The following is a 17,596-nucleotide window of genomic DNA, read 5'->3' on the forward strand; positions in this document are numbered from 1 at the left end:
TTAATATCTTCGTAAGGGACCTGGCTCAGGGGCTTCGAGGTAAAATTACATTATTCGCCGATGATGCCAAACTTTGCAACATAGTAGGAAAAAGTACAGTGCCCGACTGTATGGCACAGGACCTACTCTTACTGGAACATTGGTCCTCAACTTGGCAACTAAGTTTTAATGCCAAAAAGTGTAAGGTCATGCACCTTGGCAGCAGAAATCCATGCAGAACTTACACCCTAAATGGTGAGACCTTAGCAAGAACTGCAGCAGAACGAGATTTGGGAGTGATCATTAGTGAAGACGTGAAGACTGCCAATCAAGTGGAGAAAGCTTCATCCAAGCCTAGACAAATGATGGGTTATTCCGAAGAAGTTTCGTCAGCCGGAAACCCAAACTTATAACGCCGTTGTACAGATTCATGGTGAGACCTCATCTGGAATATTGTGTACAATTCTGGAGACCTCATTATCAAAAGGATGTGCTGAGAATTGAGTCGGTTCAGCGAATGGCCACCAGGATGGTCTCAGGACTCAAGGAATGGCTGGGTAAGTTGCAGCTATACTTACTCGTGGAACGTAGAGAGAGGGGAGACATGATTGAGACGTTCAAAGGACCTACGGCAACAAGAGGACATCCGTTGAAACTCAAGGGTGGGAGACCTAAGATGGCGGATTGGGAGTAGCTGCGGAGACGCCGTCGTGCTCATCGTGTGGATTTCCTAGAGTTATGGTAAAAAGAAAGTCTAAACTTCGGGTGTTCCCCGTTGAGGCAGCAGCACCATTGGGTCCGATGGATGTCTTTGTAGAACGCGGCTCACGAACGTTACAACCGGAGGGTGCCACGGCTGGAGAGACTGCACAGGCTGAGGTGCGGGATCTCTCCTTTGAGGCTGTCATTCTGTCCCCGGATGAGCGAAGACCGCCTTGCTGTCCCGCTGCGACGGAGGAGTCGATTGTTGACTCACCGGCTCGAGATGCCCTCTTGCTGTCCTCTCTGTTTGGGAGGATCAACCCCGGAGGGGGGGGAGGAGGAGCTTCCAAGATCACAGCAAGCGGTGAGGAGTTCACAGCAAGCCCGAGGAGACTCTTCAAGTTCACTGATGGCTACAGGTATTTCAGTAGCCCAAGAAACTCTTTTGATAAATGAAGTGGTATCTGGTTCAATGGGCATTGCAGGGATTCCTGGAACTGAGATTGTTCCCTTGTAAAGGCCCAAGGTGATTACGATGGAATCCATATGGGAGGCCATATCTAGTATGCAAACTTTACTGGGGAGTCAAATTCAGTAATTATCTTTGAGCTGCAATACTGTTATATCGGAAAATTTGGAACTAAAGGATAAAGTCACAAGCCTGGAAAATAAAATGAGTGACATTGAACCTAAAGTAAAAACTTTGGAAGTACAAGCCCAGACTTGGATTAAGGACAGTGCTTGTTTGCACTTTAAACAAGAAATGTTGGAAAATTCTGTTAGAAGATGTAATCTTCGGATTATTAATTTTCCTAAAGTACAAACAATAACTGCCCTAGCTATGTTTAAAAAATATTTGTTAGAAATTTTGAAGGTACCAGAAACTTCGTACCCACCTCTCACAAAAATATATTACCTGCCAACGAGAGTTAAATCTCAAAATCCAAATCAACAGAATTTATCTGTTGATAGTTTGGATTTAACACATTTTCTAGAGAGGTCGGATACGGAAAATCAGGTCCCTGCTACCTTAATAGTACAGTTTGCAATTGACTCAGACAGGGATTGGCTGCTTAAAATGTTTTTTAAGCATAGAGATGTTCCATTCATGACAAATATAATTAGGATGTACCCTGATGTATCTCGCTCGACCCAGAAAAGAAGAAAACAATTCTTAATATTGAGACCACAGGCTGTTCAGCTAGGGGCGACCTTTGTCCTAAGATATCCCTGTAAATGCGTTTTGACATATGGGGGGAATAGATATGTATTTTATGATCCACAGCATTTATCTAAATTTATTTCTGATAGAGAGTCTTCATGAGCTGCCTTGTTCTCTTGTTAAGCTCAACATATTGGTTCAAGAGCACTCAAAACGCCTATCTTTTTGCCTTATACTAATTGCCTTGATGACTTATTTCAGTCTTTTTCATTAGCCTCGTCTCCAAAATTGTGGACTAATAATGCGATGTATATTTTGATATTCCTTAGCTGTTTGGAATTTTGATTTAATTTCAATTTACACTGCATGTTTTCTTTTATTGACTTATAATTATTGTCAATTATTAAAATTATAAATAAAGAATTCAAAAAAAAAGAAACTCAAGGGTGGGAGATTTCATAGTGACACCAGGAAGTATTCCTTCACTGAAAGGGTGGTTGATCATTGGAATGGTCTTCCACTGCAGGTAATTGAGGCCAGCAGCGTGCTGGATTTTAAGAGAAAATGGGATAAGCATGTGGGATCACTTCAAGGAAGAAATTAGGGGGTGGGTCATTAGAGTGGACAGACATGTTGGGCCGTGGCCCTTTTCTTCCATCATCTTCTATGTTTCTATGTACTGGCCTTAGTTCAATATTTAATATTATTTTCTGATTCTAGATCCTCTGTTCATCCCATGCTTCTTTGAACTCAGTCACCGTTTTCCTCTCCACCACCTCTCTCGGGAACATAAGAGCATAAGAAATGCCTGCACTGGATCAGACCTTGGGTCCATGTAGTCCGGCGATCCGCACACGCGGAGGCCCAGCCAGGCCTACCCTGGCGAATACCTTAGTTACTCGTATCCCTCAATGTGTCTTTCAAGAAGATGTGCATCCAACTTGCCCTTAAATCCTTGAATGGTGGTTTCCAGGCGTTCACTACTCGCTGTGTGAAGCAGAACTTTCTGACATTTTTCCTGGCCCTGTGCCCCCATAGCTTTAGTCCATGACCTCTTGTCCGAGTCACTTTTGACATTGTGAATAAAGTTGTTCCCTGCTCTATTTTGTCAAATCCTTTCAGTATTTTAAAAGTCTCTCTACCAGATCCCCTCGCAGTCTCCTCTTCTCGAGGGTGAATAATCCTAGTTTCCTGAGGCGATCTTTGTAGCTCAAGTTCTCCATACCTTTTACAAGCTTCGTCGCTCGCCTCTGCACCCTCTCCAGTAGTATTATATCCTTCATTAGGTAGGGAGACCAATGTTGTACACAGTACTCCAAGTGTGGTCTTACCATCGCTCTGTAAAGCGGCATTATGACAACCTCAGACCTACTCGTGATACCATTCTTAATCATGCCCAACATCCTGTTTGCTTTTTTTGCCGCCGTTGCGCATTGAGCCGACGGCTTCAGGGTCCTGTCTATCATTACCCCCAGGTCCTTTTCTTGTTCGCTTTTGCCCAAAGTTACATCTAACAAGGTATACTGGTGCTCCTTGTATTTCCTGCCCAGGTGCATCACTTTGCATTTTTCTACATTAAACTTCATTTGCCACTTCTCTGCCCATTACTCCAGTTGTCTCAAATCTCTCTGGAGTTCCTCGCTGTCCGTCTGTGACCTGATTGCCCAACAAGTGCATTCCAGGCATCCCCGTAAAGTAGAATTTCCTAACATCGCTCTTGAATCTACCATCCCTCAACCTCAAATTATGTCCTCTGGTTTTACCATTTTCCTTTCTCTGGAAAAGATTTTGTTCTACGTTAATACCCTTCAAGTATTTGAACATCTGAATCATATCTCCCCTGTCCCTCCTTTCCTCTACGGTATACATATTCAGGGCTTTCAGTTTCTCCTTATACATCTTCTGGCGCAAACCTCATCATTTTCATCGCCCTCCTCTGGACCACGTCAAGTCTTTTTACGTCCTTCGCAAGATACGGTCTCCAAAACTGAACACAATACTCCCAAGTGGGGCCTTACAATGACCTGTACAGGGCATCAACACCTTCCTTCTACTGGCTATGCCTCTCTTTATACAGCCCAGCATCCTTCTGGCAGCAGCCACCGCCTTGTCACACTGTTTTTTCGCCTTTAGATCTTCGGACACTATCACCCCAATGTCCCTCTCCCCATCCATGCATATCAGCTTCTCACCTCTCAGCATATACGGTTCCTTCTGATTGTTAATCCCCAAATGCATTACTCTGCATTTCTTTGCATTGAATTTTAGTTGCCAGGCATTAGACTATTCCTCTAACTTTTGCAGATCCTTTTTCATATTTTCCACTCCCTCTTCGGTGTCTACTCTGTTCCAAATCTTGGTATCATCTGCAAAAAGGCACACTTTTCCTTCTAACCCTTCAGCAATGTCACTCACAAACATATTAGAAACATAGAAACATAGAAATAGACGGCAGATAAGGGCCCACGGCCTATCTAGTCTGCCCACCTTAATGTCCCTCCCCTACCTTTGCCCTGTGAATAGATCCCATGTGCCGATCCCATTTGGCCTTAAAATCAGGCACGCTGCTGGCCTCAATCACCTGTAGTGGAAGATGGATTCTGTATGGTCCCATCGCTTTGTCCACCTTCAAGTTGCTCATAAACACTCTCCTCTGTGAACAGCGCAGAATCTACTCCATTTTCTCATGTAACTTTGCCAGACAATCTCGGTCCTTCTCCAGGATTTTTTTCTGTGAACACAGAATAGAAGTATTTGTTTAGCTTTTTCCTCATCACTCTCCACATATCGGTTCCCAGCATCTTTTAGTTTGGCAATTCCATTTTTCATCTTCCAGCACCCTAGCAGAGACTAGCCCTACCAGCGCACGTTCTTGTTCAGCAGGAAGTTGTCTAACTTTGTCTTGAATCTCTGGAGGGTGTTTTACCCTATAACAACCTCCGGAAGAGCGTTCCAGCTTTCCACCACTCTCTGGGTGAAGAAGAACTTCCTTATGTTTGTACGGAATCTATCCCCTTTCAACTTTAGAGAGTGCCCTCTCATTCTCCCTGCCTTGGAGAGGGTGAGCATCCTGTCCTTATCTACTAAGTCTATCCCCTTCAGTACCTTGAATGTTTCGATCATGTCCCCTCTCAATCTCCTCTTTTAGAGGGAGAAGAGGCCCAGTTTCTCTAATCTTTCGCTGTACGGCAGCTCCAACCCCTTAACCATCTTAAACTCTCTTCTCTGGACCCTTTCGAGTAGTACTGTGTCCTTCATGTACAGTGACCAGTGCTGGATGCAGTACTCCAGGTGAGGGCGCAGCATGGCCCGTACAGCGGCATGATAACCTTCTCTGATCTGTTCGTGATCCCCTTCTTTATCATTCCTAGCATTGTGTTTGCCCCTTTTGCCACCACTGCACATTGCGTGGACAGCTTCATCAACTTGTCGATCAGAACTCCAAAGTCCCTTTCCTGGGAGGTCTCTCCAAGTACCGCCCCGGTCATCCTGTATTCGTGCATGAGATTTTTGTTACCGACATGCATCACTTTACACTTATCCATGCTGAACCTCATCTGCCATGTCGATGCCCATTCCTAAAGCCTGATTATGTCATGTTGCAGATGTTCGCAATCCCCCTGCGTCTTCACTACTCTGAATAACTTCGTATCGTCCGCAAATTTAATCACCTCACTCGTCAGCCCTATGTCCAGATCATTTATAAAAATGTTAGAGTACGGGTCCAAGAACTGAGCCCTGCGGCACCCCACTGGTGACACTCTTCCAGTCCGAGTATTGTCCATTTACCCTCACTCTCTGTTTCCTATGCTCCAGCTAGTTTTTGATCCACGTGAGTATTTCACCCTTGATTTCATGGCTCGCAATTTTCCAAAGTAGTCGTTCATGTGGAACTTTTCGAACGCCTTCTGAAAATCCAGATATACAATGTTGACCGGATCGCCCTTGTCTATCTGTCTGTGTTCTCCCTCAAAGAAGTGCAGCAAGTTCATCAAACACAATCTGCCTTTGCTAAAACCATGCTGACTGGTCCTCATCATCCCGTGTCCGTCAAGGTGATCAGTAATGCTGTCCTTTATCAGTGACTCTACCATCTTTCCCGGTACTGAGGTCAGACTCACAGGTCTGGAGTTTCCTGGATCTCCCCTCAAACCTTTCTTGAAGATCGTCGTAACATTCGCCATCTTCCAGTCTTCTGGAATCTTTCCTGATTTGATCGACAGCTATGGTCCCTTTCAGTTCCTTGATGACCCTCGGATGGATGCCATCCGGTCCCGGGGATTTATCGCCTACACACCTCCTCTAGACTGACCATCAATCCTGTCAGCTTTCCGTCTTCATTTCCAGCATATAGCCTGATGGGTTCCGGTCTGCTGTATACATCTTCGGTAAATACAGACGCAAAAAATGTGTTCAGTTTGTCAGCAATTGCTTTGTCCTCTTTTAGCTCTCCCTTTATTCCATGGTCATCCAACGGTCCCACTGGTTCCTTCGTATGTCGTTTCCCCTTAATATATCGAAAGAACGGCTTGAAGTTCTTCGCCTCCTTAGCTATTTTTTCCTCGTAGTCTCTTTTGGCCCCTTATACCGCCTTATGGCACCTGCGTTGATGTTGTTTGTGCGTGTTCCAGTTTTTGTCCGTTTTTGACCTTTTCCATTCCTTAAATGAAGTTTTCTTGTCTTTATCCATTCCTTAAATGAAGTTTTCTTGTCTTTATCTGCTGTCGTACATGACGGCAGATAAAGGCCAAATGACCCATCTAGTCTGCCCATCTCCGAGAGATCCCACGTGCCTGTGTGGTAGTAAAGGCATTGGGGAAACCCCAAGCGCTAGTGTCATCCCACTGGCTACCCATAGCCAAATTCTGCATCTTCAAAGGCTTAGTATAGGCCCCTCTGCTCCCAGGAGAAAACACACCTTCAATTACCCCCTTGTCAGAGCCTCCAACTAGAACGTTCCAGACGAAGGTCATACTCTCACTTCTTACCAAAGTACTGGAATCAACTGCCTACTAACATCCAATTCCTTAATGGACTTTTGAGCTTTAGAAAAGCAATAAAAACCCACCTATTCACCTGACTCTTCACCTGACGGTTACTCCCAAACCACTGTACGCTTAATATATGTTCAACTGTCCCTGTGCACACTTCAGGCTCCAAGTGTCTACTACTCTGGAACAATTGAACTAGACACATCTCACTCTACTCTATTGCCTTAGTTTTCTGTTAATTGTTGGGTGTCTTGTTTGTTAACTGTTATGTATGTTACCATGTAACCCATTCTGGGCTCCTTGGGGAGGATGGGATATAAATCGAATTAAATACATAAATTTGGGGAGGAGGCAGAAAGGAAGGGTATTGAGGACTCTCTCCTTAAATTTTTGCCCTGGGCACCCAGCATGTCTAGTAGTATTAGTTTAGTTTATTTACTTTTAATCTGCATTACCCAAAGCGGAGTACAATAACACATACACACTAAAATCATACAAACATAAATAATTCCATATATCAAAGAAAAGTACAATACAATCATAATTGTTTCATCTCAACAACTACTGTACAATAGCAGGATTTCTGTCTCACTACAATCACATTTTCAATCTGCATACTTCATATCTATATATATAAAATTGGATGTATCTGTGTGTGTGTGTGTGTGTACTGTATGTTTGGTCCAGCATAACTCTGAAACGCATGGACAGATTTCAACCAAACTTAGTATACATATCACTATCTGGTGAAAAATACTGTGGGGGTGGGAAGGGAGTGACGTGTTTTATATAGATGGAGCTGCTTTGTCCAATTGTGTGAAGCTTGGGAAATGATGTCATAAGGCAGTTGTGCTGTCATTGCTGTAACAGTGCCTCCAAGGAAATGTAAGGCACTTGGCCAAATGCAATCAAAGGCTAAAAAATGAAACACCAGCGTACACAAGAAAATCCCGAGGAGAGGAATACAAGACTTGCGATGCTGCGCGACAGAGCTGTTACAGCTCTAGCTTCAGAAACAGTCCAGCAGTGTGAGGCCTGACTACAGCATATGAAAGAGAGAGCTGCTACATCTAGAGCTTCAGAGTCAGTACAACAGCATGAGGCCCAACTACAGGATATGAAAAATAGAACTACTACATCTAGAGATTCAGAGACAGTATAACAGCATGAGTAATAGAAGTTTAGGATAAATAAAAAGTCGGGTAATCAGTGATAAAATAAATGACACTTTAGTAATTTTATAAACCTGCTCAACAGTAAAGGGGTTGGTCTGGTCTTGTTACCATGTTGGTGGGGGCACTGGCACCACTCCTCTCCACCATCCCACCTCTTCCTATTCCTCCTCTCCACGTGTGTGCCCCCTTCCCTTCCCCCATACCTGTATTTGAAGTTGTTCATGGTGATCAACAACTTGCTCTTTGCGACCCTGTTGACTCTCCCGCTGATGTCACTTCCGGGTGCTGCTCATAGTCAGTGACATCAGAAGGGGAGCCGATGGGGTCATGAGCACGACTGCTGTAAACAGCAACTTCAACTAGAGGTACAGGAGAAAGAAGGGGTGCACAATAGGTGGGATTGGGAAACGAGCAGCAGTAGAGATGAGGGTGGGGGAGGGACACCACTCACCCTCACTTCTTGCATTCTGTAATTCGCTGATTGTCCAGCCTTCTTCAATGTGAACCGCCTAGAAGTCATTCGACTGGCGGTATAGAAGAATAAAGTTATTATTATTAAAACTCTTGTCTAATGTATAGCGGAAGTCCATTCTACTCTTCTGGTCATGAGCAGGAAATCCCCCCAGTTCTTACAGACTAATCTCAGTTCTTTTCGTGTTGGTATTGACAAGTCAATCTGATTGACAGAACGTAATTTTTGAAGCAAGGTATACAGAGAAATACTTTTTACCAGATATTTGGGTGCACATCCTTGTAGCCCAAAAACAACCCCCCCCCCCCCTCCAGTCCTCAAAGCAACAACCGGTCCTGACTCGACAACACCCTCCAGTCCCCGAAGCAGCAGTGGCAACTGGTCCTGACCCAACAACCCCCCCCCCCCCCAGTCGACAACCACCTTCCTCCCTCCAGTCCCCGAAGCAGCAATGGCAGCAGATCCTGACCCAACAACCCCCCTGCCAATCCCCAAAGCAGCAGCCAGTCCTGATTCAACAACCCCCTCCCTCCAGTCCACGAAGCAGCAGCAGCCAGTTCTGACCCAACAACCCCCTCCAGCTCCTGAAGCAGCAGGTCCTGACCCAAGAACCCCCTCCCCTCCAGCCTCCGAAGCAGAAGTGGCAGCCGGTCTTGACCCAACAACCCTCCCCCAGCCTCTGAAGCAGAAGTGGCAGCCGGTCCTGACCCAACAACCCACCCCCCTCCAGTCCCCAAAGCAGCAGCCAGTCCTGATTCGACAACCCCCTCCCTCCCTCCAGTCCATGAAGCAGCAGCAGCCGGACCTGACCCAACAACCCCTCCCCCTCCAGTCCCCAAAGCAGCAACAGCACCTAACAACCTCCCTCTCTCCAGCCCCCAAAGTAGCAGCAGCAGCCGGTCCTGACCCAACAACTCCCCTCCCTCCAGCCTTTGAAGCAGAAGTGGCAGCCGGTCCTGACCCGACAATCCCCTCACCCTCCAGCCTCTGAAGAGGCAGCACTATAAATAGACTGCTTGCAGCCAGCCCTGGCAGAGCCTTTCCTCTGCTACGTCCTGTTTAAAGCGCTGCCTTTGTTGATAGGCTGCCACTGCTGCTTCAGGAGAGCCACAGGTAAAAGATACTGGCTCTACCATGTGGAAGGAGGGAGGGGAGGGCAGACCCGGGCGGGGGAGGTGGACCAAAAGTGTATGAGGGGAGAGGAAGGGACATGAATGTGGGAGGAGGATGGAAGTGGAGGAATAGATGCTGGCCCTACAAGTAGGGATGTAATTAAACTCAAATTCTGGATATGTAATTAAACTCTGGAATTAATTGCCAGAGAATGTGGTGAAAGCAGCTTAGCAGGGTTTTAAAAAGTTTGGAAACAGTAAGTCATTATTAAGATAGACTTTGGAAAATCTACTGCTTTTTCCTAGGATAAGCAGCATAAAATCTGATTTTGCTCTTTGAGATCTTACCAGGTACTTGTGACCTGGATTGGCCACTATTGGAAACAGGTTATGGGCTTGATGGACCTTCGGTCTGTCCCAGTATGGCAATTCATAGGTTCTTAACTTCAGAGAGAAGCTTGGTAGTGTTGAGAGATGCACAGTATTATTGCTGAGTAATCTACTCTCATTTGAATCACTGGATATTTCCACGTTAACTTTAGAGAGTAGTGTGGTAGCAGTGATTATACAAAGCATAAGCATGGTATCATTGAGCAATATACTTTCATTTGTATCACACAATTTCACTGTCGCATCTGATGATGAAATTTGGGTCTGTTATTTTTATGCTTCTAGTTGTATTATACAGTATTACTCTGTTGTTGCTGACATCTTCCGTACACACCTCCAGGGTCCTTAATCTGAACAATGATCAGCAAAATTCCCATTCAATGAATTTGTTTCATCTGTTCCTAGCAACCAGCAACTTGCCTAACGATTCTAAACTACAAATGTTTTACTGATTGGATTTCTTTAAAAACTGCTCTTTCAAATTATTAAATACAGTTTGAGGTCACTCAGAAACCTTTGGTTTGAAATTGTTTCTTCAAATAAGGGGGAGAAATGGAAAGCTGAAATCTGAGCCGATCAGCTGGCAGACAGCAGGGTGTGCTGTGCCCCTGCCCACTGGGCTGTGTGTGAAAACATGACGTGTACAGATGAGGGAGAGAGGGAGGGTAGAAGGGAAGGGGGGGGGGTGAACTAAAAGCTGTGTGGTTCCTGAAGGGTTTGCTTTCCTTTGGGACATCTCATTCACAGATACTCAAGCAGTCTCATTCAGAGAAAGAGAGAGCAAGGAAGTGGTTGGAATTATCACTGCAGTGAATGAGTGGCCGGAGCAGGAGATGGGTCATTTCCAAGCTGTAAAGTTTTGATGGAGGACTCTTAAGGCAGCAGGAGGGGATTCCATTGCCACTGAGGGAGCATAACTTCGGGGAGACTCGTCACTTTATTTTACCTCTCGGAGTCTCTTTCCTGAAGGTGCCCTCAGTGGGCAGCTGAGAGTGAGATGGAAAGGGAGTTGTCCTTCTGTTGCTTTTCTTGCCTGGGGTCCAGACTTGCTCTACAGGTCAGATTTCTGGGGGATTTGAGGGATTTTCGGAGTCAGATGCTCTGCACATCCATGAGGTACCTGTGCTTCTTCATGTGTCTGCTTTGTTCAGTCAATGCTAAACAACCACGGGTCCTAGCACAGGACAACCGAACGATCACCTTGGCAGTTGTGCTGCCAGAGAGTAACCTCAGGTACGCCTGGGCATGGCCCCGGGTTGCCCCAGCCCTGAGAATGGCCATTGAAAAAATCCAAAGAGAACAGCGCCTCCTGCAGGGTTTCTCCATCAACTTGAAATTTCTGACCTCGGAGCGGGACGGTGCGTGCTCGGAATATGTTGCCCCGCTCAATGCTGTAGATTTGAAGCTCTACAATGATCCAGATGTCCTGTTTGGCCCTGGCTGTGTCTACCCTGCTGCTTCTGTTGCCAGATTTGCCACCCACTGGAAACTGCCCCTCATTACAGCCGGAGCACTGGCCTATGGCTTTCATCAAGACTCTGAACACTACAACACCACGGTGCGAGTGGGCCCCACGGCCCTGAAACTGGGAGAATTTGTGTTTCACCTTCATGAGCATTTCAACTGGAGCTCCCGTGCAGTCCTGGTCTATCATGACGCCAAAATGGATGATCGACCGCATTTCTTCATCATTGAAGGAGTATATTTTGCCTTGGAGAAATTTATGGCCAACCTCACTGTGCAATATCAGAGGTACCCAGAAGATGACAACGACGAAAGTGTCATCGAATTCATCAAGAAGAATGGTCGCAGTAAGTCCTTTTGTCCCAATATTTTTGGTCGCTTTCTTAGTTCCTGTATCAATGCCATATCCCTCTCGTTATCACATTTCCATGAAGTAGTTTTAAAAGATTACACATGAAAGAGTTTACAGCCTCAAATGAAGATCTTTTTATTGCGTTTCCCTGTGGAAAGCAAAACTCTCAGCAGGCATCATTGTAAGGTTAGCAAAGTGGTGAGTCACAGGACAGCCTGGATGGCAGTCGGTGGGGGTGCAAGTCAGTTGCAAGGAGTCCTGCATTGCAGTGAGTGGGGTTTGTATTTCTCTTTGGGTGGGGGCTGGAATATTAGTGATGGAGATTAGAAGATCTCATTATTGTGAGGGGGTAAGTCGGAAGGAGTTCTGAGAAATACATAAGAGATTTCAGATATGGGGTGAAATGGAGAGAGTGTTGGGGGATGATGTGGTGTATCGTAGGACATGCTTAATGTCACTGTGGTTAGGGAAAGTTTCAGGGTGTGGGTGTCAGAGATAGTGTCTGGAGCACTTGGGGATAACAGCATGTGGTGATTGAACTTGGACGGGTCTCGGTGTGGGAGGGAGTACTGTACGGAAGTGTGTAGATTTAGAGGGTTTCGGTATAGAGATGACCAAGGAGTGTTGGTTAATATTGTATGGGGTGGGGTTATTAATGTGTTGTGATGAGGTTGACAGTCGCATAAAGGATTATCACAGAGAATGCCTGAGTCATAGCACAAGGTTCAGAAGGCTCATGAAGGGGAGCATGGGGCTACAGAGCTGCTGGATGTGGAGTTGTGAGACCATGAGTATGAATGGGTGTGCAGAGTGTTGGCTTGGAGATACTCATAACTGGGTGGCAAGATATAGGTTTGGAAAGTCTAATTGGGGGATGAGGGGTGGTCACAGAATTACAGGGTAGAAGGATGTTAGAGGGTCTTTGGATGCTGTTACAGAATCACTTGGTGGCAGAGTCTGGAGGTAGGCAGTCTCATTGTGTGTGGGAGCAACATTGCAAGATTCCCAGTTTGGGGGGGAGGGGGTTCAGGTCTCATTTGAGAGTGTCACAGGATTATTAGGTGGAATAATATGGGGTTGGATATTCTTATTGAGGGGTGTCTCAGGATTATTGGGTGAGAGTCAGAGGAGTAGCTAGATGGGCAACTGTTCCAACCAAACAGATTTTGAATGAATTGGTGCCCTTGTGAATTGGGCTTGCAACCTCGCACAGTCAACCGTTTTACAAAAGGTCTGCTCCCCCAAATGTTAAAACCTGCCTATGCTTCTGGTGACAGTATGTTGGGATGGGGGTTTCATTGGAGGCTTTTACAGTGTAACTGAGAGGCAGATTGGGTTTCCTCATTGAGACTTGATAAAATGCTGGTGGAAAGGTTTGGGGTTGGAAGGTCTCATTGAAAGAAGGGTGGAAAAGTGAGGGTGTGAAAGAAGGGTGGAAAAGTGAGGGTGTCAGTATAGGGTGGAATGTTTTCAGGGGAGGTATTATAGTAAAAATAGATGACAGAGTGGGAGATTGGGGAAGGGGGTTTATTAGGGATGTCAAATGATTACTGGGTGGCTGGTTGTGGGGTTGGATACCACATTGAGAATTTCACAGGACTGCCAGGCTCAGGGGTATTGAATAACAGGTTATGGGGTTGGGAGGTGTTAGTGAGGGGTATCATAGGATTAATCTGGTAGGCTGCTGTTGGGGGATCACAGGATTACTGGTGAAGGGGTCTTATGAGGTGGAAAGGTGTGAGACTGGGTAATTTAATGGCAGTGTGGAGTTGGGAGAATCTCTGTGGTGTTACACCATTACTGGCTAGCAGGATTTGGAGTAAAAGAACCTCAAGAGTTGCTCTACTGGGTCAGATCAAAGGTTCCAACAGTGGCCAATCCAGGTCACAAGTATGTGACAGAGTCCCAAAAATTACAAGATTCCCTACAGCTTAACCCCAGGGATAAGTAGTGGCATTCCCCAGGTCTCTCTTATAGACTTTTCTTCCAGGAATTTGGCCAAACCTTTTTTAAACCCAGATACATTAACTGCTTTTACCCCTTGCTTAGGGTTACCAGATATCTTTGTTTAAAAAATGAGGACACGTGACCCTGCCCCATTCCATCCCCAGCCCTGAGCTTGGGGCCGCATCTGGAAGGCCTCAAAGCATGTACTGGTGCAATGCAATGACATCATACACATGCGACATAATTGCGTTGCATCCACGCATGTCAGAAGCCCTCGAGACCAGCTCTGAGCTCAGGGCTTTCCAAAACCCAGACAAACTGCCAGCTTTGGAAATCCATCCCGTCCTCCCCAGGTTTTCCCAGACATCTGGTAACATTACACTTGCTCCAGCAGTGAATTCCAGAGCTTAACTATTTCTTAGGAAATTCTTCCCCCTATTTGTTTGAAATGTGCCGCTATCTAACTTTGTGGTGTGTCCGCTAGTCTTTCTACTTTTTGAAAGAGTAAATTATATCAGTTCTTGTTTATCTATTCTTCTCCATTCAGGCTTTTTAATAAACCTCTACCTTATCTCCTCTCAGCTGTTTCTTTTCCAAAGCGAAGAGCCCTAATCTCTTTAGCCTTTTCTCATTTGAGACTTCTTCCATCCCTTTCTGTGTACCTTTCACAGGTTCACTGCATCTTTTTTGAGATGTGGTGACCAAAATTGCACACAGCACTGAAGGTGTGGTCTCACCATGGAGTGATACAGAAGCACTGTGATATTCTCTGTCCCTTTCCTAGTAATTCCTAAGTCTGTTTGCTTTTCTTTTATATGCCGAAACCAAGATCCTTGCCGGGATAGAATCTCATACAATAAGATTCATAAGAATAGCCTTACTGGGTCAGACCAAAGGTGTCCATCAAGCCCAATAGCCCATTCTCACAGAGGCCAGTCCAGGTCTCTAGTACCTGGCCAAAACCCAAGGAGTAGCAACATTCCAGAATCTCAAAGAATAGCAAGATTCCGGAACCCCAATGAGAGCAACATTCCAGAGCTGCGATTGTGATGTCATAATGCCTCATTCCACCAATGCCTAAGAACCAACCTCATTAGTGATGTTACAATGTCTTAATTGTCCCATACTTGGCTCACATAAGAATAGCTTTACTGGGTCAGCCCAGTAGCCTGTTCTCACGGTGGCCAATCCAGGTCACTAGTACCTAGCCAAAACCTAAAGAATAGCAACATTCCGGAACCCCACATAGGTGCAACATTCCATGCAGAATCCCCAAAGAGTAGCAAGATTCTGGAATCTTCAGAGTAGCAACATTCCATGCTACCGATCCAGGGCAAGCAGTGGCTTCCCCCATGTCTTTCTCAATAACAGACTAACAGACGTGTTTGTTGGATTGGACATCGGATTTGCCTTTATTTGTTTTTCTGCCACCATATTGTTCACAATGCCACCTAAATCCTTTTCCTTGACGGTGACTTCTAATGTGGAACCTAGCATCATGTAGCTATAGTTTGAGTTATTCTTCCAAATGTGCATCACTTTGCATTTGTCCACATTAAATTTCATGGCCATTTTGATGCTGCCAAGGTCCTTCAGTTTCACGTAGCCTGTATGCAGTTTAACAACTTTGAATAGTTTTATGTCATCTGTGAATTTGATCACCTACCTCGTTCCCTTTTTCACATCCAGAGCCGGATTAAGGCACCGGCAAACTAGGCACATGCCTCAGGCCCTCAGGGGGGGGGGGGGGGGGCAGATCTAATTCAGGAGGCTAGGATTGCCAACTGTCTGGATTTTTTCAGGATTATAAAAAGTTGTGCGTTACCTGTCTCAAAACTAGAAGGATGGCTTAAGTGTGCGGATATTTTTCAGAGTTTAGCCCACTACGGGCTCCAGCCAATGGGAAAGCTTCTAAGCACAGGAAGGCGGGGCTGAGCTGCAAAGGCTGTGGGACAGGGTCAATGGAGAGAGTCATTGGAACTTGAATGGCCTGGGGTGGGGGTTGTTGAAAAGGATTAGGATTTAAGAAGGGGGGATGGGAAAGGTTTGCTGCCAGCTCAGAAGCAGAAATGGCATCAAATGATGGTGGGCACACAGGTATACAGGTTTATTTCATTTGATATACTGCTAATATACAAAAGCAATCAAAGCGGTTTACAATTACAAAATTTAAATAAACATTTCAGAAAGGAGCTACAACATTTAATAGGAAAGCGCTCCCCCTCCCCCCCCCCCACCCACCCACCCACATAAGAACATAAGAATTGCCGCTGATGGGTCCATCGTGCCCAGCAGTCCATTCACACGGTGGCCCCCAGGTCAAAGACCAGTGCCCTAACTGAGACTAGCCTTACCTGCGTACATTCTGGTTCAGTAGGAAACTTGTTTAACACCCACACATAACTTTTATGAACCTAAATACGCCAAGTGAAATAAGGACATTTTGAGTTGTTTGTGAAAATGAGTTATGGAATGTTCCTCCTGTAAATATACAGGGAGTGCTTTCCAAAGCAACGGAGCTTAAGAAGCAAAAGATTTGTTACCTGTACCCATCAAAGGAGCAAATCTATGCCAAGCTGGTAGGAGGTGGAGGAAATGCCTGGAGGAGAATTTAAGCACTAGAAAAGAGAGCTCAAGAGTGCACGCACTTGTTTGTGCTTCTGTGTCTCTTACAAAGAAAGCTTCCCTTGGAAAATCTGGGCTGGAGCGTAGAGGTTCACTGGTGCCTGAAATCTACCCTGTCAACTATTAAATTCCTTGAACAGTGACCTAATACCACTTCCACTCCTACCTGTATCCTTTCAGAAGCATTTTTTTTTTTTTCCAAGTATTTTTTATTGATTTTTGATACAAATACAAGGTGTACAACAAAGTAGAAAATGCACCAATAACTCTGCTCCACTTCACCTTATCTCAGACCTAACCCCCCCTCCACCCCTACCCACCCCACCCCTAACCCAACACCCTTCAAGTGAAACCAGTAGAAAACATATAATTCAGTCCAGTACAGACCCAGCGCAACATAGCTAGGCATTTAATAGATGGCTGCGTGCTCTAGGCGTTAGAGTTTCCCAAAAGGGCGCCCAGCAAAGGCTAAATACTCTTCCCTGAGCAGATTCCAATGAAGGAAGGTCAAGCCGTTCCATAGAGGCTTGGTGAATCATCAATGATCTCCAGCGTGAAATGGTCGGTGAGTCTAGTAATCCAGCACAGCAGAATCGCTTTTTTCCCCAGCAGCACCGCTCGTGAAAGGAAACTGCGAAATCCCTTTGGAGCAGTCCGTGGAACAGAGTCCAACGTAAACAGCATCACAGGTTCCAGTAAAAAGTTGTATTTCCACATTGCTTGAATATGTATGTTGAGTTGATGCCAAAAGTCAATAACCCGGACGCACGACCAAAACTGATGACCCAAAGTAGATGGGGATTGTAGACATTTAAGACACTGATCAGACGAACACATCTTTGCCCGAAATTGATGGGAAGTAGACCTATACAGCCTATGTAAAAACTTGTAATTAAGTTCATACAAAAGAACACTGTTAGTCATCCGGGCTGAACGTAAAGTCCCCCTACGAATCATGGAAGCAGTCACTGTGCATGGAAAATCCTGAGTCCAGCGAAGCGCTATAGTTTCATATGATGGTTCCCCCAATTGTTCCTGTAAGTGGCGATGATGAAATCTCAGCGGAATCTGCACCTGCGCCGATAGGCTCAATGCTTCCGAGAGGGTCTCCATGCGGTTGTCTGTAAGGGATGCTCTCGGTAAGGAGGCCACGTAGGAAGAGAGTTGAAGGTAAGAAAGCCAATCAGTTTGCCTCCAGCCATTATCCCTTTGTAGCTCCGCAAAC

At 45.5% G+C, this 17,596-nt stretch overlaps 1 protein-coding gene across 1 annotated transcript in view; it reads left to right on the plus strand.

Annotated features, from left to right (window-relative positions):
* The first annotated feature begins 10,699 nt into the window (after positions 1-10,699).
* The window catches only part of NPR2 (natriuretic peptide receptor 2), a 241,568-nt gene continuing 234,671 nt past the window's right edge, over positions 10,700-17,596 (plus strand). Inside the window, exon 1 of the mRNA XM_033936992.1 lies at positions 10,700-11,794. Coding sequence (XP_033792883.1) covers positions 10,981-11,794 — 814 coding nt within the window. The 5' untranslated portion in view covers positions 10,700-10,980. The remainder of the gene's footprint in view (positions 11,795-17,596) is intronic.

This window comes from Geotrypetes seraphini, chromosome 1 (genome assembly GCF_902459505.1).
Source record: "Geotrypetes seraphini chromosome 1, aGeoSer1.1, whole genome shotgun sequence".
Classification (NCBI taxonomy): Eukaryota; Metazoa; Chordata; class Amphibia; order Gymnophiona; family Dermophiidae; genus Geotrypetes; species Geotrypetes seraphini.